The 23,911-nt window shown below is 42.2% G+C and overlaps 2 protein-coding genes across 2 annotated transcripts; one reads left to right on the top strand and one right to left on the bottom strand.

Annotated features, from left to right (window-relative positions):
• The first annotated feature begins 1,709 nt into the window (after nucleotides 1-1,709).
• Nucleotides 1,710-4,975, top strand: LOC106608999 (leukotriene B4 receptor 1). The gene is made up of 3 exons (XM_014207318.3): nucleotides 1,710-2,420; nucleotides 2,780-2,989; nucleotides 4,301-4,975. The coding sequence occupies exons 1-3, from the start codon at nucleotides 1,878-1,880 to the stop codon at nucleotides 4,727-4,729; spliced, it is 1,182 nt and encodes a 393-aa protein (XP_014062793.1). The 5' UTR covers nucleotides 1,710-1,877; the 3' UTR covers nucleotides 4,730-4,975.
• LOC106608998 (leukotriene B4 receptor 2) lies at nucleotides 4,880-23,498 on the bottom strand. The gene is made up of 7 exons (XM_014207317.3): nucleotides 23,158-23,498; nucleotides 16,909-17,355; nucleotides 16,257-16,526; nucleotides 15,042-15,145; nucleotides 14,752-14,848; nucleotides 14,573-14,616; nucleotides 4,880-9,559 (listed from the first exon to the last, which is right to left on the bottom strand). The coding sequence occupies exons 2-7, from the start codon at nucleotides 17,344-17,346 to the stop codon at nucleotides 9,220-9,222; spliced, it is 1,293 nt and encodes a 430-aa protein (XP_014062792.1). The 5' UTR covers nucleotides 17,347-17,355; nucleotides 23,158-23,498; the 3' UTR covers nucleotides 4,880-9,219.
• Nucleotides 23,499-23,911: the final 413 nt, after the last annotated feature.

Genomic DNA, 23,911 nt, shown 5'->3' on the forward strand with positions numbered 1-23,911 from the left:
ACCCAAGTTACACAATTTAAAGGCAATGCTACCAAATACTAATTGAGTGTATGTACATTTCTGACCCACTGGGAATGTGATGAAAGAAATAAAAGCTGAAATAAATCATTCTCTCTACTATTGTTCTGACATTTCACATTCTTAAAATAAAGTGGTGATCCTAACTGACCTAAGACAGGGAATTTCTATTAGGATGAAATGTCAGGAATTGTGAAAAAAATTTGTTTAAATGTATTTGGCTGAGGTGTATGTAAATTTCCGACTTCAACTGTATGTATGACAAATAGCTAAATGGTGCCAAAAAAGTTTTTAAAAATCATCTCCCTCCATTATCATGTAATATTTCTGACAGTCCTCTCCTTTTTCCCTATGAGCTGATTACTGATGCATCACACACACATTCAAGTTTTAGGGAGGAAATAGCATGTTGGGTGGTGATCAGGCAACAGATTATATACAAACAGTTGATGATTGAAGTCTATGTGCTGTCTATTTGGTTGAACTAGAACTGAAGTAGAGTTAAATATTTACAGGATGTTGATGCTGTGTGAATTTGTAAATGTAGCCAATATATGAGAACTCTATTTCTCAAATGACGTCATATCCTCCATAGCACACCACTTTTGAGGCAGCTGATCATTTAAGATCAAGACACTGTTTTGCCCAACATCTTCCCCTTTTTCTCTGACCACCATGTATCTGTGACAGCATGCGAGAGACAGAGTGAGAGAGAAAAGAGAGGCACAAGAGAGAGTCAGAGCGAGAAGGAGAGACTACAAGACAGAGTATTTTGTATATATATATATATATATATATATATTATCTGGTTGCTGTTTGACTCATCAGATACTTCCATGCATGCAGTGGCCTGTTAGCTGTAAGTGTGTGATACTGTGGAACTGTGAGAACAGGTTTCAATATGACAGGTTACAACCTGAGGCCAAATATGCCCAATAAATATTACACATGAATGAGGGGCAGAAGAGGTATTTCATTATTTGAAGCATTTTTATGAATTATATCTTGAATTTTTAGAATCCTTAAAATGGACTTTTAAGTGTTAAGGTTTTGAACAGCATGGATTGTGTGTCGCTGATATGATTCTTTATGCATGTTGATTCATTTTGATGTTATTTTGTATAAAGTGTATGCAAACACACTATCACAGCTTATTGTGAAATAGACACAAATTACTTATTCGAAACTCATGACAGGTACATGAAAAACTCTACTTTTTCATGTGTTACATGATTTTCATCACAACACATTTCATGTGTATTACACTATTTTCTTTTTCACAACGCATGAGTACATTACACAAATTCCAATTTGTTAGCTAGGCTAGCTAGGTGGCTAACGTTAGCTATGTTAGGGGTTAAGGTTACGGTTAGGGGTTAAAGTTAGTGTTAAGTTTGGGGGTTAAGGTTAGGGACAGGTAACATGATAGCTAAGTAGTTAAATGGTTAAGGTTAGGTTAAAGGGTTAAGGTTTGGGTTAGTGGAAGGGTTTGCAAAATAGTTGCAAAGGTGCTAATTAGCTCAGATGTAAAATTTGTCTATGTTGAGATTCAATCCCGTAACCTTCGGATTGCTAAACTTTCATGTTATATGCCCACCCATCCTCCCCGACCAACCTCCTTTCCTTTCTGTCTTAAGTAACCTACTGTCTTTATCTGTGATTGAAATTCACTACAAAATGTACTGCACACAAATACATTTCACAATAATCTGTGACACAGGGTTGCTAAACAACGAATCAAGTAACTTCCTCTTTCTCGATGATAAAATCATCTATTTCCTCACCACTTGTTTTACGTCTCTCTCTGTCTGTCTGTCTCGCTCTCGCTCTCCCTCTCTTTCTCGATTCCGACTCTCAGGATGGAATCCACAGCATGGAATACCACCACCTACTTCTTTACCAACTCATCCACTCCCAACCTGTCCATCCCTTATTCTGTTGGAATCTCCTTTCTCCTGGTTGCTATGACCATGGGTCTCCCCGGAAACCTCCTAGTGGTTTGGACCATACTATTCAGCCTGAGTCGCCGTTCCATCACGTCCCTCTTCATCCTCCAGCTAGCGGCCGCTGACGCACTCGTGCTGCTCTCCGCACCCTTCTTCATTCACCAGCTCTTCAAGGTCGGAGTCTGGGAGTTTGGAGAGATAATGTGTAAGCTCCTGCATTACGTCTGTGGCATCAGCATGTACCTCAGCATCCTATTGATTACCTTGATGGCCGTCGACCGACACCTTGGCGTGCTACGCCCCTTCCAGTCCCAGCACGTCCGGACGAAGTCGAGGCTCTTTCCTATCATGGGTGTGGTGTGGGCGCTGGCTATGGTGCTGCCCACTCCTCAGCTTGTGTATCGCCAGGTCCGAAAGGGGGAGTGTACCACACATCACCCCGGGCACGCCCACCAGGTGACTTTACTGACAGAATATTCCTTCATACATCTTGTTATTTTAGTGTTGTACAGTATATTAGTACTGTACACCACATTATTTCATATTGTTTCATCCGTTTTCCATAAAACATATTGTATATTTATTTTATTCTATATGCTTATTTATTTTAAATAGATGTGGATATAGCTAAAACAATTGATCAATCTGTCAACATTGCTTTTGATGCATTTATTTGTAACAGACAAGAACTGCAATTTAAGTAGATCAAATATGTAATTACACTCTTACTAAAACGTAACCCCATGTGGGATTGGCATCCTGAAGACACTTTAATAATGAAATCAAATCGTTTCTGGTCCCGTCCTCTCTACCAGGTGTTCCACTATTCCCTAGAGACAGTTACTGCGTTCCTGGTCCCCTTCAGCATCATGACGTTCTGCTACTTACGCATCGCTCATACCTTAGCGTCCAGCCGTACCCACTGGCACCACCGCTCCTACAGGAAGACCAACCGCCTCATCACACTGATAGTTGTGACTTTCGCCCTCTTGTGGGCTCCGTACCACCTGGTCAACATCCTGCAAGTGGGCATATATATTACAAAGGGTCTTGAATACTTATGTAAATAAAGTATCTGTTTTTATTTACTTGTAATAAATTAGCAAAATTAAAAATTAAAAACTGTTTTCGCTTTGTCATTATGGGGTATTGTGTGTAGATTGATGAGGAACATTTTTTATTTAACACATTTTGAATTCAGGCTGTAAAACAACTAAACATGGAATAAGTCAAGGGGTATGGATACTTTTTCAACGCACTGTATATACAGTACATACACACAATGCCTTCAAATAGTATCCATACCCCTTGACTTATTCCACGTTTAGTTGTTTTACAGCCTGAATTCAAAATGGATTGAAAAAAATTATAATAACCCATCGACTCGCAATAACCCATTATGACAAAGTGAAAAAATGCTTTCAGAAATGTTTAGCAAATTTATTGAAAATGAAACACAGAAATATCTATATAAGCATTCACACTGGAGTCAATACTTTGCACAAGCACCTTTGGCACCGATTATATATATACTGAAAAACTCCCCGGTCCTTAATGATTACAAGCATATCCATAACATGATGCAAAGAGTGGTACTCAGTAATATGTCGTATTTGATTTGTCCCAAATTTGACACTTTTTATTCAGGACAAAACGCTAATTGCTTTGCCACATTTTTCACTGTATTACTTTAGTGCCTTGTTGCAAACAGGATGCATGTTTTGGAATATTTTGTACAGGCTCCTTCTTTTCATTTTGTCAATCAGGTTAGAATTGTTGAGTAACTACAATGTTGTTGATCCATCCTCAGTTTTATCGTATCACAGCCATTAAACTCTGTAACTGTTTTAAAGTCACCATTGGAGGCCTCCCGAGTGGCACAGCGGTCTAAGGCATCACTACAGACCCGGGTTCGATCCCGGGCTGTATCACAACCGGCCGTGATCGGGAGTCCCATAGGGCGGCGCACAATTGGCCCAGCATCATCAGGGTTAGAAGAGGGTTTGGCTGGCGGGGCTTTACTTAGCTCATCGCGCTCTAGCGACTCCTTGTGGCGGGCGCATGCAGGCTGACCTCAGTCGTCAGGTGAACAGTGTTTCTCTGACACATTGGTGCGGCTGGCTTCCGGTTTAAGCGTGCCAGTGTTATTAAGAAGCACAGTTTGGCGGGTCATGTTTCGGAGGAATCATGACTCGACCTTTGCCTCCAGAGCCCGTTGGGGAGTTGCAGCGATGAGACAAGATCGAAATTGGGGATAAAAATGGCATTAAAACACAAATCTACTGTTTGTAGACATAGTTCAAGTTCATAATGAAACTTATGATTCCTTGTTTCAGGTGGGGGCCGTTCTCTCCAGGTCTTCCAGGGATTTGCTGGGGTTCTGTCTGAGAGCTAGGACAGTGGTCATAGCTGTAGCTTACCTCAGCAGTGCTGTCAATCCTCTGCTCTATGCCATGGCCGGCTCCTGCTCTGGCTCCTCCCTCACAATCTATGGCTCCTCCTCCAGGGGTGTGCGGGGTGTGGCACAGCTGCTTGAGGGGACGGCCTCCAACATGGACATGCCCAGCGTGAGAGCAAAGCATGATGGTAGAGGTAGAGAGAAAGAGAAGGAGGACTGGGGAGGTGGGAAACCAGAGGGAGAGGTAGAAGAGATGACAATGGTTCCAGGGAAAAGTGAGGTGGAGAAGGAGGACGAGGAGGCAGAACAAGAAAAAGAGATGACAATAGTTCCAGGAAAAAAGAAGGAGGAGGAGGAGGGAAACTAATTTCCTGAAGGCAAAGAAATGACTGGACTGATTGTGAAGGTCCTACATGCTATTGCTTGCCAGCCGGTCATGACTCTTCTGATAGCTGTCTTGTTGTGAATGTCGATCTCACCTCTAAGAGTTTCCTAATCAGTCAACGACAGCCATATCTTCTCTGAGAAAAGTGTTTTAATTTTCTTGCACTGGCACACAAACACAACATGTCAATGCTTTTGATCAAATAAACACGGTAAACAATTAGACAAATATTGGTAACACTTTACATTATACAGTGCTCTTTTTACTCTGTAACAGTTTGGTATTGTACTGTACTTACAGCAGTAAATCACACACGCACACACACACACACACACACACACACACACACACACACACAAACACACACACACACACACAAATGGAGAGAAGGTGAGAAGGTCAGACAGACAAAGCATACTGTAAAGACAATTGACTAAATTCACTCCACCACCCACTGAGCTTGAATCACCACCTCTAAAAACAGAGATATAGTTCGGTCAGTCGGTAAGTCCGTCATGAACCATTAGGAAACATGACTTGCACATCTAGTGGCCAACTATGCGAACTACAGGAAACTACATTCCCTCCAAAACAGCTTCTGCAATAGCATCCAACTCATTCATCTTCCAGTCACTATGACCCAGTTTCCGACCAGAGTTAAGCGCGTGTAAATAGAACTTTATTCCTTTTTTATGTGTTTTCCTCTCTATGCGTATTCTAACCTTGAACTTAAGCATGAGAATAGTATGCTATTCATCTACTATTCGTTCGAGGTGGAGACCGAATAAATGAAGGTGTGGCGGAGGAGTGTCTACAGATACATCGTATTCTGACCTTGACTTAATTCCCTAATAATTCCACCAACTTTACGTGAGGAAATCATGAATAAGGTCTAGCGAACCTACCGGTTCAAAGTGGAAAAAGCATCTACTTAATTTGTTCCAATAGAAATAACATCGTTTCTCCATGCACTGTAATTTACAACTTCATAATATCTATTGATAAGAGCTAGGTAAAAAAGTAATCCGTTTTGAGAAGGGGATTGTAAATACACATAGTAATTGTTTCAGATAATTTTTCCTTATGAACCCTTATGATTTCCTTATGTGAACCCAGCCATATGGAAGCAAACTGAAAATCATATAGAGCAGTCTGTTACATGACATGTACTGTATTGTACAGTGAAATAAGATATAAATAGCCATGCAGTTATTCAGAATTCTAATTGTGTGCTCTCATAATTTGCAAAGATGAAAATTGGAGACCAGAGCTATAGGAAAACCCCATTGAATGAAAACTCCAAGAGAAAATCTGTTGCCCAGCATAAGGGAGAGTTTTCAGCAGTTGAATGCAATTTGAGTGTGCAAGGTAGCCACACCTGCAGAGCGCTTTACACGTCTAAATAAGTCTGAATGCCAAATACAGAAAAGTGCATAGGAAAGGCATGCATAGGAAAGGCATGCATAGGAAAGGCATGCATAGGAAAGGCATGTGTAAATGGAATGTAATTGCTTTTTTATGCACTTTTCTCTCTATGCGTATTCTGACCTTGAACTTAAGCATGAGAATAGCGTGCTATTCACCTGCTATTAATTTGGGGTGGAGACCGAATAAATGAAGGTAATAATTCCAACACCTTTAGCGTGAGGAAACCATGAATAAGGAAAAAAGTGGAAAAAGCATCTACTTAATTTTTGTCTAATTTACAACTTGATAAGAGCTATTGGGAAGAGCTAGGTAAATGAGTAATCCCTTTGGATAAGGGAATTGTACATATAAATGACACTCGTTTTAGATATATTTTATCTTATAATTGCTGGAGGCATATGTGAAACCAGTCAAATGGTAGAAAACTGAAGCATATCAACTTTCCCACAGTGACGTTTATGAAATGCTGTGCCATTAGGCAGAATTTAAATTGTACGGCCTTACCTTGCTGGGATGGGCAAGATCCTTCTCTGTTTCCTATTTCTATCATGTTAAATATTAGCCACTATCAGCATCAAATCGTCAGTAGGCCTAATAACAGCACATATTCAACTGCCAATTTACTGTTAGTTCCCTTCAGTTGGTATAGTCTACATTATCGTTCCATTTAATTACATTATTTCGTTAACCTTCATTTGCTTCCTCTGTAAACGCCATCACGGGCATGTGGTTGTTGGTGAGGATCATTAGTAACAGTTTATATACACTGCTCAAAAAAATAAAGGGAACACTTAAACAACACAATGTAACTCCAAGTCAATCACACTTCTGTGAAATCAAACTGTCCACTTAGGAAGCAACACTGATTGACAATACATTTCACATGCTGTTGTGCAAATGGAATAGACAACAGGTGGAAATTATAGGCAATTAGCAAAACATCCCCCAATAAAGGAGTGGTTCTGCAGGTGGGGACCACAGACCACTTCTCAGTTGCTATGCTTCCTGGCTGATGTTTTGGTCACTTTTGAATGCTGGCGGTGCTTTTACTCTAGTGGTAGCATGAGACGGAGTCTACAACCCACACAAGTGGCTCAGGTAGTGCAGCTCATCCAGGATGACACATCAATGCGAGCTGTGGCAAGAAGGTTTGCTGTGTCTGTCAGCGTAGTGTCCAGAGCATGGAGGCGCTACCAGGAGACAGGCCAGTACATCAGGAGACGTGGAGGAGGTCGTAGGAGGGCAACAACCCAGCAGCAGGACCGCTACCTCCGCCTTTGTGCAAGGAGGAGCAGGAAGAGCACTGCCAGAGCCCTGCAAAATGACCTCCAGCAGGCCACAAATGTGCATGTGTCTGCTCAAACGGTCAGAAACAGACGCCATGAGGGTGGTATGAGGGCCCAACGTCCACAGGTGGGGGTTGTGCTTACAGCCCAACACCGTGCAGGACGTTTGGCATTTGCCAGAGAACACCAAGATTGGCAAATTCGCCACTGGCGCCCTGTGCTCTTCACAGATGAAGCAGGTTCATACTGAGCACATGTGACAGACGTGACAGAGTCTGGAGACGCCATGGAGAACATTCTGCTGCCTGCAACATCCTCCAGCATGACCGGTTTGGCGGTGGGTCAGTCATGGTGTGGGGTGGCATTTATTTGGGGGGCCGCACAGCCCTCCATGTGCTCGCCAGAGGTAGCCTGACTGCCATTAGGACCGAGATGAGATCCTCAGACCACTTGTGAGGCCATATGCTGGTGCGGTTGGCCCTGGGTTCCTCCTAATGCAAGACAATGCTAGACCTCATGTGGCAGGAGTGTGTCAGCAGTTCCTGCAAGAGGAAGGCATTGATGCTATGGACTGGCCCGCCCGTTCCCCAGACCTGAATCCAATTGAGCACATCTGGGACATCATGTCTCGCTCCATCCACCAACGCCACGTTGCACCACATACTGTCCAGGAGTTGGCGGATGCTTTAGACCATGCGCCACCTCATCAGGAGCATGCCCAGGCATTGTAGGGAGGTCATACAGGCACGTGGAGGCCACACACACTACTGAGCCTCATTTTGACTTGTTTTAAGGACATTACATCAAAGTTGGATCAACCTGTAGTGTGGTTTTCCACTTTAATTTTGAGTGTGACTCCAAATCCAGACCTCCATGGGTTGATAAATTGGATTTCCATTGATTATTTTTGTGTGATTTTGTTGTCAGCACATTCAACTATGTAAAGAAAAAAGTATTTAATAAGATTATTTCATTCATTCAGATCTAGGATGTGTTATTTTAGTGTTCCCTTTATTTTTTGAGCAGTATATATATATATATATATTTTTTTTTTAAAGACATAGCTAATTCAATCGTTATGGAGAGGAGCACAGACCAAACGTAACAGTTTGAACACAACGCATGGTGCAATACTTGGATGTGTCATCACACAGTTCCATGGTTAGTGCAGGCAATAGATGAGAGTATAGCCTACTATTGCACACTATTCTCCCTATTATAATTCTTTGTTCACTAATCATCCAAAATTACCATGAGTTAAAGATCTGAACGTGGCAATTTTCTGAATGAATCAAAGCCATGTTCTTCCTCCAAACCTTTTTTTATGATTCACAAATAATTTCCAAACCCTAAATAATCTAAAAGATCAGAGTATTTTAAAATCTACCAATTGGTGCTGAAACTGAGATGAGTATGCATATATATATTTAGATGGCTTTCTTTAATTGATTCCTAATATTCTGAACCGATTCTCTCAATATATTGTATTGAGTCTGTTAACAAAATTCAAACTAAAAGGTACACCATATTTAAAGGGATGGCTAAATAAATGTACTGAAAACCCTATTGAATGAAAACTCTACGAGAAAATCTGTTGGCCAGTAAGTGAGAGGGGTTTTCAGCAGGTGAATGACATATCTTCAGCGCAGGTAAGGGAACCACTCTAGCGAAGCCCGTTACTCACCTTCATAAGGTAAGTGTGAATACCAACTACTGAGAAATGTGTAGGAAAGGTATGCAAAAGAAAGGCATCATTTCCTAAGTCGGAATCGGGCCCGGCTTGCCATTCTTATCAGGTTTCACACAGATGGGACTCATGACATTGGAGCTGGTTGTCGACTCTACGTCTCCCTCCTTTTCCTTCAGTCCGACCTCCTTGGCATCCCCGTCTCTCTCTCGGCTATTCTGGCTGTTCTGTCGGCTCTTCCTTGTCCCAGAGTCCTGCGCCGTGCCCTCGAACAAGCGGGCCATGAAGGCAAAGCCGTCCCGCCTGATGTAGGACTTGCCAACAAAAGTGTAGAGGACAGGGTTGGCACAGCTGCTGATGAAGGCCAGGGCTGAGGTGACCGCACGGCTGGTCTGCCAAATAGAGTCAAGCCTTGGGGAGGGAGTGAGAGGAATGGAGGGAGGGAGATACGGGGGGGGAGAGAGATACGGAGGACTGTAAACGGGTTGCCATGAATTTGACAGTAACTTACAGCCAACTCGGTGGCAAGCAAAATTATGTTTTTCTTTTCAAAACAAATTTGATCAGTCACATGCTTTGTAAACAACAGGTGTAGACTAACAGTGAAATGATTACTTACGGGCCCTTTCCAACAATGCAGAGAGAAATAAAGACTAACGATAACTTGGCTATATACATGGGGTACCAATACCGAGTCAATGTGAAGGGGTACATTGTAATTGAGGTCAATACTGTATGTACATATAACTAGGATTAAAGTGACAGATAGTAAACAGTAGCAGCAGCGTACGTAATGAGTCAAAAAGGTTAGTGCAAAAAGGGTAAATGCAGATAGTTAAATAGTTAACCAAATAGCTACATAGACTAACTATTTAGCAGTCTTATGGCTCGGGAGTAGAAGCTGTTAAGGGTCCTGCTGGTGCATCGGTACCGCTAGCCTTGCATTAGCAGAGAGAACAGTATATTAGTATTTGGTAGCATTGCCCTTAAATTGTTTAACTTGGTTCAAATGTTTTGGGTAGCCTTCCACAAGCTTCCCACAATAAGTTGGGTGAATTTTGGCCCATTCTTCCTGACATAGCTGGTGTAACTGAGTCAGGTTTGTAGGCCTTTCCTTGCTCACACACGCTTTTTCAGTTCTGCCCACAAACGTTCTATGGGATTGAGGTCAGGGCTTTGGGATGGCCACGCCAATACCTTGACTTTGTTGTCTTTAAGCCATTTTGCCACAACTTTGGAAGTATGCTTGGGGTCATTGTCCATTTGGAAGACTCATTTGCGACCAAGCTTTAACTTCCTGACTGATGTCTTGAGATGTTGCTTCAATATATCCACATAATTTTCTTTCCTCATGATGCCATCTATTTTGTGAAGTGCACCAGTCCCTCCTGCGGCAAAGCACCCCCACAACATGATGCTGCTACCCCCATGCTTCACGGTTGGGATGGTGTTCTTCGGCTTGCAAGCCTCCCCCTTTCTCCTCCAAACATAACGATGGTCATTATGGCCAAACAGTTCTACTTTTGTTTCATCAGACCTGAGGACATTTCTCCAAAAAGTACAATCTTTGTCCCCATGTGCAGTTGTAAACTGTAGTCTGGCTTTTTTATAGCGGTTTTGGAGCAGTGGCTTCTTCCTTGCTGAGCGGCCTTTTAGGTTATGTCGATATAGGACTCGTTTTACTGTGGATATAGATACTTTTGTACCTGTTTCCTCCAGCATCTTCACAAGGTCCTTTGCTGTTGTTCTGGGATTTATTTGCACTTTTCGCACTGTTCATCTCAACGTGTCTCCTTGAATTAAGGTCACTAATTAGTAAAGAACTCCGCTCACCTGGTTGTCTACATCTTAATTGAAAGGAAAAACCTGCAGACACTAGACCCTACATGGAATGAGTTTGACACCCCTGATTTAATGTTTAAGACTTTCTGCCACTCCAATCTGTCCTCTGTACATTTTAAATTGATGGGGAACTATAACGACATAAGAGTTAAATTTGTAGAGCATTCTCCCTCACAGGTGCAAAAAATATAGCCTCTTATAAAGGCACGCCTCAAAATATGTTAATGAGCCAGAAACAACAATACACCATGCAACCACTACCGTTCAAAAGGTTTTTAGGGCTCCAAAAATATGGTACGGAACTGTATTCTGTCAGGTGGAATGACAGTACCATTCGGAGTATATTACTCGCTAATGTTCAGACTCTGAACAATGAAGTAGACGGGCTTAAGGCGAGGACCACCTAACAGATAGACATCAGGGACTGTCAAGGACTGTAACATACTCTGTTTCACAGAATCATGGCTCTGTTGGGATATACTGTCCCCGTCCATATAGCCAGCTGGGTTCTTAGTCCATCACGCACACAAGAATAAAGAACTCTCCAGGAAGAAGAAAGGCAGGGGTGTATGTTTCATGATTAACTACTCATGGTGTGATTGAGATAACACAGAAACTCAAGTATTTTTGTTCACCCAACCTAGAATACCTCACAATCAAATGCCGACCATATTGCCTCCCAAGAGAATTCTCTTCGGTTATTGTCACAGCCGTGTATGTTCCCCCTCAAGCCGATACCACGACTGCCCTAAAGGAACTACACTGGACTTTATGCAAACTGCAAACCACATATCCTGAGGCCGCATTTACTGTAGCTGGGAATTTTAACAAAGCAAATGTGCAAAGTTCTATCAACATATTGACTGTAGGACTCGCTTAGGGAAAACACTAGACCTCTGCTACTCACCTTTTCAAGATGCCTACAAGGCCCTCCCTTTGGCAAATCAGATCACAACTCCATTTTGCTCCTCCAGAAACTCAAACAGAAAGTACGCGCGGTAAGGTCTATTCAACACTGGTCTGACCAATCGGAATCCATGCTTCAAGATTGTTTTGATCACGCATACGTTCCGGGTAACCTCTGAGAATAACATTGACGTTAACACGGACAATGTCACTGAGTTCATCAGGAAGTGTATAGGAGATGTTGTTCCCATGGTGACTATTAAAACCTACCCAAACCAGAAAGCGTGGATAGATGGCAGCATTCACGCAAAACTGAAAGCGTGAACCACCGCATTTAACCATGGCAAGGTAACTGGGAATGTGGTCGAATACAAACAGTGTAGTTATTCCCTCCATAAGGCAATCAAACAGGCAAAACATCAGTACAGAGACAATGTGGAGTCACAAAGTGGAGTCGCAATTCAACGGCTCAGACATGAGACATATGTGGCAGGGTCTACAGCAGGGCTCTCTAACCCGGTTCCTGGAGAGCTACCTTCCTGTAGGTTTTCAGTCCAACCCCAGTTGTAACTAACCTAATTCAGTGTATCAACCAGCTAATTATTAGAATCAGGTGCAATAGATTAGGGTGAAAACTCAAACAAGCTAAACACCTTCTTCGCCCCCTTTGAGGATAACACAGTGCCACCGACGCAGCCCACTCCCAAGGACTGTGCACTCTCATTCTCCGTGGCCGACGTGAGTAAGACATTTTAAGCGTGTTAACCCTCGCAAGGCTGCCAGCCCAGACAACATCTCTAGCCACGTCCTCAGAGCATGCGCAGACCAGCTGGCTGGATTGTTTACGGACATATTCAACCTTTCCTTATCCCAGGCTTCAAGATGTCCACCATTGTTCCTGTACCCAAGAAAGCAAAGGTAACTGAACTAAATGACTATCGCCCCGTAGAACTCCTGTCATCATGAAGTGTTTTGAGAGACTAATTAAGGATCATATCACCTCTACCTTACCTGACACCCTAGACCCACTTCAATTTGCTTACCGTCCCAATAGAACCACAGACGATGCAATCACCGTCACACTGCACACTACCCTATCCCATCTGGACAAGAGGAATACCTACGTCAGAATGCTGTTCATTGGCTACAGCTCAGCCTTCAACATCATAGTACCCTCCAAGCTCATCATTAAACTCGGGGCCCTGGGTCTGAGCCCCACCCTGTGCAACTGGGTCCTGGACGTCCTGACAGGCCGCCCCCAGGTGCTGAAGGTAGGAAACAGCACCTCCACTTCGCTGATCCTCGACACAGGGCTCCCACAATGGTGCATGCTCAGCCCCCGCCGGTACTCCGTTGTTCATCCATGACTGCGTGGCCAAGTAAGCCTCCAACTTAATCATCAAAGGAAACAGCAGAGGGAGCATGACCCAATCCACATCGACGGGACCGCAGTGGAGAAGGTGGAAGGTTTCAAGTTCCTCGGTGTACACATCACTGACAATCTGAAATGGTCCACCCACACAGATAGTGTGGTGAAGAAGGTGCAACAGCGCCTCTTCATCCTCAGGAGGCTGAAGAAATTTGTCTTGGCCCCTAAGACCCTCAGACACTTTTACAGATGCACAATTGAGAGCATCCTTTCGGGCTGTATCACTGCCTGGTACACAACTGCACCTCCCGCAACCACAGGGCTCTCCAGAGGGTGGTGTGGTCTGCCCAAAGCATCACCAGGGGCACACTGCCTGCCCTCCAGGACACCTACAGCACCCGGTGTCACAGGAAGGCAAAAATGATCATCAAGGACATCAACCACCAGAGCCACGGCCTGTTCACCCCACTATCATCCAGAAGGCGAGGTCAGTACAGGTGCATCAAAGCTGGGACCAAGAGACTGAAACACAGCATCTATCTGAAGGGCATCAGACTGTTAAATAGCCATCACTTGCCGGCTACCACCTGGCTACTCAACCCTGCACCTTAGAGGCTGCTGCCTATATACATAGACATGGAATCACTGGCCACTTTAATAATGGAACACTAGCCACTTTAATAATGTTACATACTGCTTTACTCATCTCATATGTATTAACTGTATTCTATTCTACAGTTTTTTAGTCAATGCCATTGCTCGTCCTAATATTTATATATTTCTTAATTCCATTATTATACTTTTAGATTGGTGTATTGTTGTGAATTGTTAGATACTATTGCTCAGCTGGAGCTAGGAACACAAGTATTTCACACACCCACAATAACATCTGCTAAATATGTGTATGTGACCAATAAAATGGGATTTGATTTGAAAACAGCAATATCCTACAATGCTCCATCATTTACAGTACGCTGCAGTTAAATTATTCTGATTTTTTTTACTGTTGATAATACCATTAGAGGGAGGGAGGGAGGGAGGGAGGGAGGGAGGGAGGGAGGGAGGGAGGGAGGGAGGGAGGGAGGGAGGGAGGGAGGGAGGGAGGGAGGGAGGGAGGGAGGGAGGGAGGGAGGGAGGGAGGGAGGGAGGGAGGGAGGGAAAACAGGGTTGTTCTTTCTTTTAATGAAAATTGAGTTTGGGATTTGATAATAATAAAATTAATGAAAGGTTATTATGACCCTACAAACACAAAAGGGGATGAGGATGTTACGACACAGTCATTTAGAAAGCCCTTTTAGTAAGCCTACCTTGCTTTTAGAGCTGAATCATTTGGAGAAAGGGCTGCAGCAACCTGTAAGGACATATTTAATCTATGAGAACATATTTCACCATAACAGACAGTCATGTTACAGCAACACCTATTGTTTTAGCCCCAATAGGGAGTGTGAGGCCCTGGCTATAAAACTCACACACAAACACACAATACCTGCACAATGTTGATGACATGGTAGGGCAACCAAAAGACACCGAAGGTTACCACGATGGCCAGGATGAGATTCTCACTGCGGATCCTCCTCCTGAACCTGGTCAAATCAAATGTTATTTATACAGCACGTCTTACAAAAATGCATTTCAAAGTGCTTAACAAACAAACAAACATAAAATAAAGTGAGAAAGATGAGGAAAAACAATACATTCTAAACAAATATGAAATGAAGATCGAGAAAATTGTAATTAAGATCAAGATCAATAAATTAAGATAGTAAAACAATGAACCTTGTCTGCCTGATCCGCCGCAGGATGCAGATGTAGCTGCCTATAATCACCCCGTAAGGAACTACAAATCCCAGCACTGTTTCCAACATGTACTGGAGCACCACCTGTATCAGCATAGAGATCACCTTCATCGACAGCTTGATTCTTTAGTGTCAGTGACGCTATATACACAAAAGCAATGTAACGTTTATACTCCATACCTAACAATGTTTTAATGGATGATCTGACTACAGATGCTACGGTGATAGAAAGCCGTCATGAAAAGTAAGTACTTTCTTCTTCTCTCAACTGACATACAAGTCTTTAATTGTTGATGAAATGCTTTTCTCCCATCACTCACATGCAAGCCCTATGGTCAGTGGCAGATTTAGGCATAGGTGACATGTGCAGCCGGCCAGGGGGCAGCAAGGGGCACCCACACAGAAAATCGAGTATATATATATATATATATATATATATATATATATATATATACATATATATATATATATATATATACACCGAATGGTGACATTTGCGCGTTCGGTTTTCTGTCTCTCATTTGCAAGTCAAGGCAATGATGTGGGATGCCCTGTGGGCGCCCTGATTCTAGTTTGTGAGCTAGGCAGGCTAATGCCTGGGAAGGTCTCCCACTCAGAAGTAGGAGATTGGGAGGGGGCGGGGTAGGTTGACCTCAGGTCTCCCCACTGGAAGCCCGAGGTAGGGGTTGCGGGTGACTGTATCAAATAGCACGACTCTTACTTTATACAGTATTAATGTCATTAGTAATTGCAATTAGTTGTGCAATTCAGTTTGTGTGTTTCTTTCTTTGTGTGTTTCTTGTTTGAAGTGTAATAATCAGGTTCTCTTCAGGTTCTCTTCTTTATTTGTGTATTTGTGAGATATAGGATTTGTGCAATTTAGTTTTATTTGTGTGTTTTTTGTTAGCAATAGGGTAATAGTGTAATAATTTGATTACTTTTTTATTCATATTTATATACTACAATTTGTTTCTATTTGTCGTTGTTACTTCTTTTCGATCGTTATGAGTGTTATTTTTGTATATATATTTATATAGTTTTAAATGTTATGAATATTTATTTGTGTTGTTCCAAATGTCGGAATAAAAATTACAGTTATTGGGGGGGGGGGGGGTTCGCCCAGGGAGCCATACAAGCTAGAACCACCAGGAATGAAGAGGATTAAGCCAGTCAGTCAGTAAATAGCGTCACTCACATGACTCTGCTGCTTGTGCAACGACTCACACACTACGCGGCTCTTCCCGTTGAGGTGCACGGTCTTCCGCTCGTCCCTGAACAGCAACGCAGGGATGGACGCGACCAGCACCATGGTCCACAGTACCAGCACCCCGCGCAGTACCGCCTTCCGTCCAGCAAGTGCAGCGACGCGCTTAGGCCACACCACGGCCACCAGCCTGTGCAGGCTCATCAGCATGATCAGTTGGATGGAGGCGTACATGTTGGCTAGGCACAAGTAAAAGAGTATCTGATGAAGACGAAGAGAGAGAGAATATTCTTAGCATTTCAAAAGGATAAGGATTCAATGAAAAAGTAAAGTACTCACTGCGTGTTAAGTATCAAATGTGTTTTGAAATTTGTCCATCTTTTGGCATAAAATTATGTCACTGGTCTATTGACATTGGTCACCTCCAGGCCAACTACATTGCAGTCATTGCATTGCATCAAGCAATGGTTGCTTGCCACGTCATTGACGGAACAGTCGGGCATCAGATTGGTATATCATATGATGAGGTTAGCAGATATGCTTAATACCTATGCAGGCTTTGTGATATCTAGCACTGACTGCAATGTAGTCAGCCTGGAATGGAGGCATTATATCAACAATCAACAAGAAAAAGAGCCCCCACCTTGCACATGATGTTGCCGAAAATCCAGGTCTTCTTGACCAGGTAGATCACGAAGAAGGGCGTGAGCGCCATGAGCGAGCCGTCGGCCACCGCTAGATTGAGGATGAGGAGGGTGGTGACGGAGCGGCGGCGGGCACGCGCCAGGATACTCCAGATGATGAAGAGGTTGCCGGGGAGGCCCAGCAGCAAGACCAGACACAGGATGAGAGCCCCTACTGTCATGGAGGTGGTATTACCCACAATGCTTCTGTTTTCCCCGGAAACAGATGTGTTGGTGGTGTTCAGGATGTGGATGGAGGTGGACAGGAACAGGGAGGGGGATGTAGAGGAGGAGAACGGATAGAGGGATGAGGAGGGGTTTGTGAGGGATGGAGGGATGATTTGGGGGAGGGAGAAGTTGGACGGGAGGCGAAGGGGAATGCTTTGGTTGTGGGCCATTGCGATGACCTGCAAGGGACAAGGTTATTGAGTTCAAAACAGTGTGGCATGTTTTATTAACTTGTATAAGCAGCAATGCTGAATAGCTGAGCCGACTAGGTGAGAAATATGTCAATGTGCCCTTAACAAAGGCACTGAACCCAAATTGTTCTGAAGAGTGTCTGCTAAATGACTAAAATGTGATGATAGGATACAGACTTGGCGTTCAAATACTATTTTAAATTATTTCAAATATTTTATCTGTGCTTGATTGAGCTTGCCTGGTTTAGTAATTCAATAGAATAGTCAAATCCCACCCACCTGGCACTCCAGGCAGGCAAGAAAAAACACTCAAAGTACTTGAAAGACTTCAAATAGCATTTGAACCCAGGTCTGATAGGATTTGAAACAAGCTCACATGCTGACCAAACCAGACGCGTCCGCCATCACGCACACGTTGATTTTGTTCACCCAGACCAGAAGCGATCAGGACACGCAGGTTGAAATATCAAAACAAACACTGAACCAATTATATTAATTAGGGGACAGGTCGAAAGCATTAAACATGTATGGCAATTTAGCTAGCTAGCTTGCTGTTGCTAGCTAATTTGTCCTGGACTATAAACATTGGGTTGTTGTTTTACCTGAAATGCACAAGGTCCTCTACTCCGACAATTAATCCACAGGTAAAACGGTAAACCGAATTCCTTTCTCATCATTTCTCCTCATTCCTCAGGCTTATTCTTCTTATTTTGGACTTAATATTCGCGGTTGGCAACCAACTTTACAGCATTACTACAACCTACTGGAATGTGGACCTAAGTTCATCTTTCAATCACCCAAGTGGGTCTATGCTCCTAAAAACCAATGAGGTGATAGAAGAGGCCGGACTTGCAGCGCGTTGAGCGTCACAAATAAAACCGATTTCTATTTTAGCGCCTGGCCACATAGACCGCTCGCTGACGCCCGCGAGCAGTGTGGGTGCAATGATTCAATAACATGTATGTGTACTGTACATTTATTTTGCCACGCTCGCACACGCTTATTTGCATTGGACAGTGTGCAGTGCTATAATCCATACGAACACTGTGGCGGTTCTAATTGCAAGTCAAACATGTATAGTTTAGGCCAGTGGTTCCCAATGACAAAGCAAAAACAGGTTTTTGGATTTTCTTGCAAATGTATACATAGTGAAAACTTCAATACCTTAAGAGTGTGCAAAGCTGTCATCAAAAGAAAGAGTTGCTATTTGAAGAATCTCAAATACAAAATATATTTTTATTCGTTTAACACTTTTTTGGTTACTACATGACTCCATATGTGTTGTTTCATAGTTTTGATGTCTTCACTATTATTCTAAATGTAGAAAATAGTAAAAATAAAGAAAAACCCTTGAATGAGTAGGTGTTCTAAAACTTTTGACCGGTAGTGTAAATATACAGTACCAGTCAAAAGTTTGGACACAACTACTCATTCAAGGGTTTTTCTTAATTTTTACATTGTAGAATAATAGATATCACAACTATGAAATAACACACATGGAATCATGTAGTAACCAAAAAAAGTGCTAAACATAAAAAAATATGTTATATTTGAAATTCTTTAAAGTAGCCACCCTTTGCCTTGACAGCTTTGCACACTCTTGGCTTTCTCTCAAACAGCTTCACCTGGAATGCTTTTCCAACAATCTTGAAGGTGTTCCTACATATTCTGAGCACTTGTTGGCTGAATTTCCTTCACTCTGTGGTCCAACTCATACCAAACCATCTCAATCTGAATGGATGTATGCATGAAATTCATCGGAGGGGTTTGTATTTCACAGTATTTTACTGTAATTACAAGGGATTGGTGCAAGCAGGTAGGCTGTTAGGTAAAGTGTTTACATATTACAGTGTGTACATATATATTTGGTGTTTTATATCACTTGCACTTCTAGAGGCCTTAACAAAGGCTTCCAAACTGGCAGCAACTACATGGCAAAACAGACCAAAAGGACATGACAAAATGCTCAACCATAATTTTAAATAATTATTTTACCCCTTTTCCTCTACAATTTCATGGTGTCCAATTGGTAGTTACAGTCTTGTCTCATCGCAAAAACTCCCGTACGGACTCGGGAGAGGTGAAGGTCGAGAGCCGTGCGTCCTCCGAAACACAACCCAACCAAGCTGCACTGCTTCTTGACACAATGCCCACTTAACCCGGAAGGCAGCCATACCATTGTGTCGGAGGAAAAACACCGTACACCTGGCGACCTTGTCAGCTTGCACTGCACCCGGCCTGCCACAGGAGTCGCTAGTGCGCGATGGGACAAGGACATTCCTGACGGTCAAACCCTCCCCTAACCCGGACGATGCTGGGCCAATTGTGCACCGCCCCATGGGTTTCCCAGTCGTGGCCGACTGTGACAGAGCCTGGACTCGAACCCATAATCTTTTGAGGCACAGCGATGCCGTGCCTTAGACCACTGAGCCACTCGGGAGGCCTAATGCTCAACCATTTAAGGTTTAAAGCCCTATTCGGATGGGATTCGTTTTACCAAAGCACCACATCTGTAATTTTAGTCCCATCCGAATCTACCATGGCAGTCATTTTTACATGGGAGGAGACAGCCGCGGGAAGTATGGGTTCTGAGGGTCCTGCAGCACCCCCTGAAAAACCTGAATAAAAAAAAATATATATATTATATATATTTTTAAATATTGTAAAAAATAAATGTCACACAAAAGTAGTGCACTGGGCCTTTAATAGTCCTGTATTAGTGGTAATATCCATCTGCAGTGCCAGTGTGGGTATAACGGACATTCTGGGGTAATAATTAAATAACCAACATTCTTTAGTAATACTAGTCCTGTGTGAACAGGGCTTAAGTCTCACTGCCACTCAAATCTGTCCCCTATACAAAGTCATGGGGCACTATAACCACATAGGAGTGGTACAGCATTCTCACTCATGGGTGCAACAAATATAGCCTCTTACAAGGCATGCCTCGATATATATTCATGCACCAGAAACAATAATACTATGCACCCACTAGTGGTCAAAAGGTATTTGGTACTCCAAAGATACGGTACAATACCTTATTCTGTGGGGTGTATTATAGTACACCCCATACAGCAATTGTTTGCCACGCCCACAACATTTTCCCACAATGCATCATTATTGATAGTATGCTGCAGTAAAACGTTTGAGTATTTTACTGTTGATAATAACCCAAAATGACCATACATTTTACAGTTCTCCATTACAGTGTGTGTGCGTGCATAATGTGTGTGCGTGCGTAATGTGTGTGCGTGCATGTGAGCCTGTGCGTGTCCATGCGTGCGTACACATGCTTTCTGCTCTGCATTACCGGACTTCAAATTCTTGAAGTAATAACTTTTTATTTTGATGCCTACGTCTTTTATGCACCTTATTACATTTCAAAGCGTCAGAGAAAAATCCCTCGAAACGTATGTACTCTAAGTTCCAAAAGTATGTGCCCCTATTTGTCAGAGGCTTTTGCTGAAACAATGGAAGGAGTTTCTACATGTGTAGGAATGTTGAGGAATTGTAACAGGCTTCTCCGCTACACTGATTCCTAACCAGCTAGACCAGACTTGAGTGGTGACGCAAACAGTATATTGTAGCTACAGTGTTTGTTTGCGAAATCATTCTACCTCCCTCCGAGGCCTGTTTCAAATCAGTATGTCTGCTTTCGAAATGGCACCCTATTCCCTATGTAGTGCACAACTTTGGATAAGGTGCCATGGGAATAAGGAGCCATGTTGGATGAATCTTATATCTTAGTGTTTGGTCCAGAGAAGGCTATAGTCTGAGAATGTAGGTCTAATATAACATCAGTGTTGTGTTGAAAGAACAAGACTTTGTTCTTTGTAAACAACCTCAGGTTTATAAGCTACAACTCTAACATCCTCAAGTTCTCGAGCTAGCATAACAACACTGTTTTTCCCAGGTACGGTGGCTCCCATAGGACATCTAAGATGAGTCGAATCGAACACAACAATAACTCCAAGGGGTTGCATAGAAAACATAACAATCACAATCTAATATATTGTGTGTTTTCCTTGCAACTGTCTAGATTAGAACCGTGGGTAACACTTTAATTTAAGATATACACATTAACCACAAATTTGAAGTGTATAAATAGGTAGATAAGTAGTTTATAAGGCCTTTATAATGTCTTATTAGCCATATATTAGGCCTTAATTAAGTGTTTTCTAATTCAAACATTATAAGTCATGGAATACTGGACAATCCTTAATAACCAAATCAATAACTATAATAACGATGTATTAATAGTTGATAAAAAGCAAGTTAGACAAGAAACAGACTCTTAGTAAGCGTTCTCAATGTGGGACTAATAAGGGCATACTACGTCAATATGTGTTCCCTATTCTAAAGTGTGACCATAATTTTACATGCAGGAGAATTGCAGATTTTTTTTATTCAGAAATGACCTAATTGGACAGAAAGGGGCACACCCCCAACCATATTCCATACAGCATTCAAGTCCAAATCTGATCTAAACAATTAGCAACAAAGACTTGATTTATACTTCTATATATGAATGTCGGCTGTATGGAATATAACGGTATAATGTGAATTGAGCAAAACCATGTAATGTTTGCCTGAAACTAATTGTTTACATGAATTGTTTACATCAGACTTGAATGGTGGCTATATGACAGCTATTAATCCACTTATGTCGTCAAACTACACAAATCAGGGAGACATTTTATGCTTCGCTCAAGAGTGTGGGGAGGATTGCCCTTTTGCGATTCATAATCTACTCTTTTACAGTCAACATTCATATATATGTAATTATAAATGGAAGTTTAGTTGTTTACATCATGGCTGAATGGCATTTATGAGGGGAGGTGTGCCCCTTTCTGTCCAATGAGGTCATTTCTGGAAAAATGTTCTGCAAGTAAAAATATGGTCGAACTTTAGAATAGGGAACACAGAGTTAGTATGCCCTTATTAGACGCACATTGAGAACGCTTACTAAATTTGTCTAATTTGCTTTTTATCAACTATTAATTTGCTTTTATTTTTAGCAAACAATTAGGTAATTAAGCAGAATTACAAGAAAAAGTACTGTGAAAGTTCAAGGAGGTTTGCTTGGTGTGTTTGTGTGTGCTAGACTATAAGGTGTGTTCTTTTACTGAGTAATAGTGTAAATATGTTCGACATGTATTGACTTGCTGTGTGCAGCTTATTAATTAAGTTATTATTTGATAGGACAAGAACATTTGAACTAAGATTTACTTACACTGAGTGTACAAAACATTAGGTATACCTTCCTGATATTGAGTGGCACCCACTTTTTCCCTCAGAACAGCCTCAATTTGTCGGGGCATGGACTCTACAAGGTGTCGAAAGCATTCCACAAGCCCATATTTTGTCTTGCCTATTCACCCTCTGAATGGCAAACATACACAATTCATGTCTCAATTGTCTCAAGGCTTACAAATTCTTCTTTAAGCGATTTCTTCCCCTTCATCTACAATGATTGAAGTGGAATTAAGAAGTGACATCAATAAGGTATCATAGCTTTCACCTGGATTCACCTGGTCAGTCTGTCATGTAAAGAGCAGGTTTTCTTAATGTTTTGTACACTCAGTGTAAAAGGTAAAACGTATCCTAAATCACAACTCCTATTCTGAACTGCTTGATAGGAGATATATAAGGCCCCAGGACTACCAATGTATCTGAGGGTACGGTAATAGCTCGTTAGTGTTAACTTTACTTTACTGACTATTCCCATTGACTGACAGGACCAGAGTCAGGAGTGAGGTGGAGGAAGAAAGAGAGGGAAAACATACTCACCAAATAGTCCTAATCCTGGGGAAGAGAAAGAGATGGACTAGAGGCATAGATGGACAAGACTTCCTTTATTTCATTTCTTACAGTCTTGATGTTTATCTTCTTCCTACTTTTCTCGATACTCCTCTTTCTTGCCACGTGTTCTCACCTCTTATCCCTTACTTTCTCTCTCTCGCACTCTCAAACTATGTGTTTTCCCTGAGCTGTCATGCTGGCTGTAGCATGCTAGATCAGGTGTATCTTTGTATAATGTAATGTGTAATGACCCCTCCTTGCCGTAAAAAGAGTGAGACACACACATGCACACATTGACACACACATGCACACACAGTAAAAACAGGTGAATTAGCCTGCCCATATGTTTTACAATCTATCATCGAATCCTGAGAGAGAGAGAGAGAGAGAGAGAGAGAGAAAAAAATGAGTGACAAACATTCTAGAAGTAAATAAATAATGTAAGAGCCAATCACATTGAGTTGTACGTATAATCAATAACAACTGATAACAATCAATTGAGAGAGTAAGAAAGGCACAACAAGAGATTTAAACTCTTTTAAAAAACCTTATCTAATTCTCCAAAGATTGAATCATAGGGCAGAATTTAGAATTAGAGTTTCACAGACACAGGAAATCGCTCCTTTGTCTGGATAGGCCAGAAAATGTGACACGTCACTCCCTATGCAAATCTAGGGTCTAAAACCTTCAAGTGAGCCCCGCTGAGAGGTTAGCTACTTAATTGAGCTGAAAAGATTGAGTC

Source organism: Salmo salar, chromosome 07 (genome assembly GCF_965601325.2).
Source record: "Salmo salar chromosome 07, fSalSal1, whole genome shotgun sequence".
Lineage (NCBI taxonomy): Eukaryota > Metazoa > Chordata > Actinopteri > Salmoniformes > Salmonidae > Salmo > Salmo salar.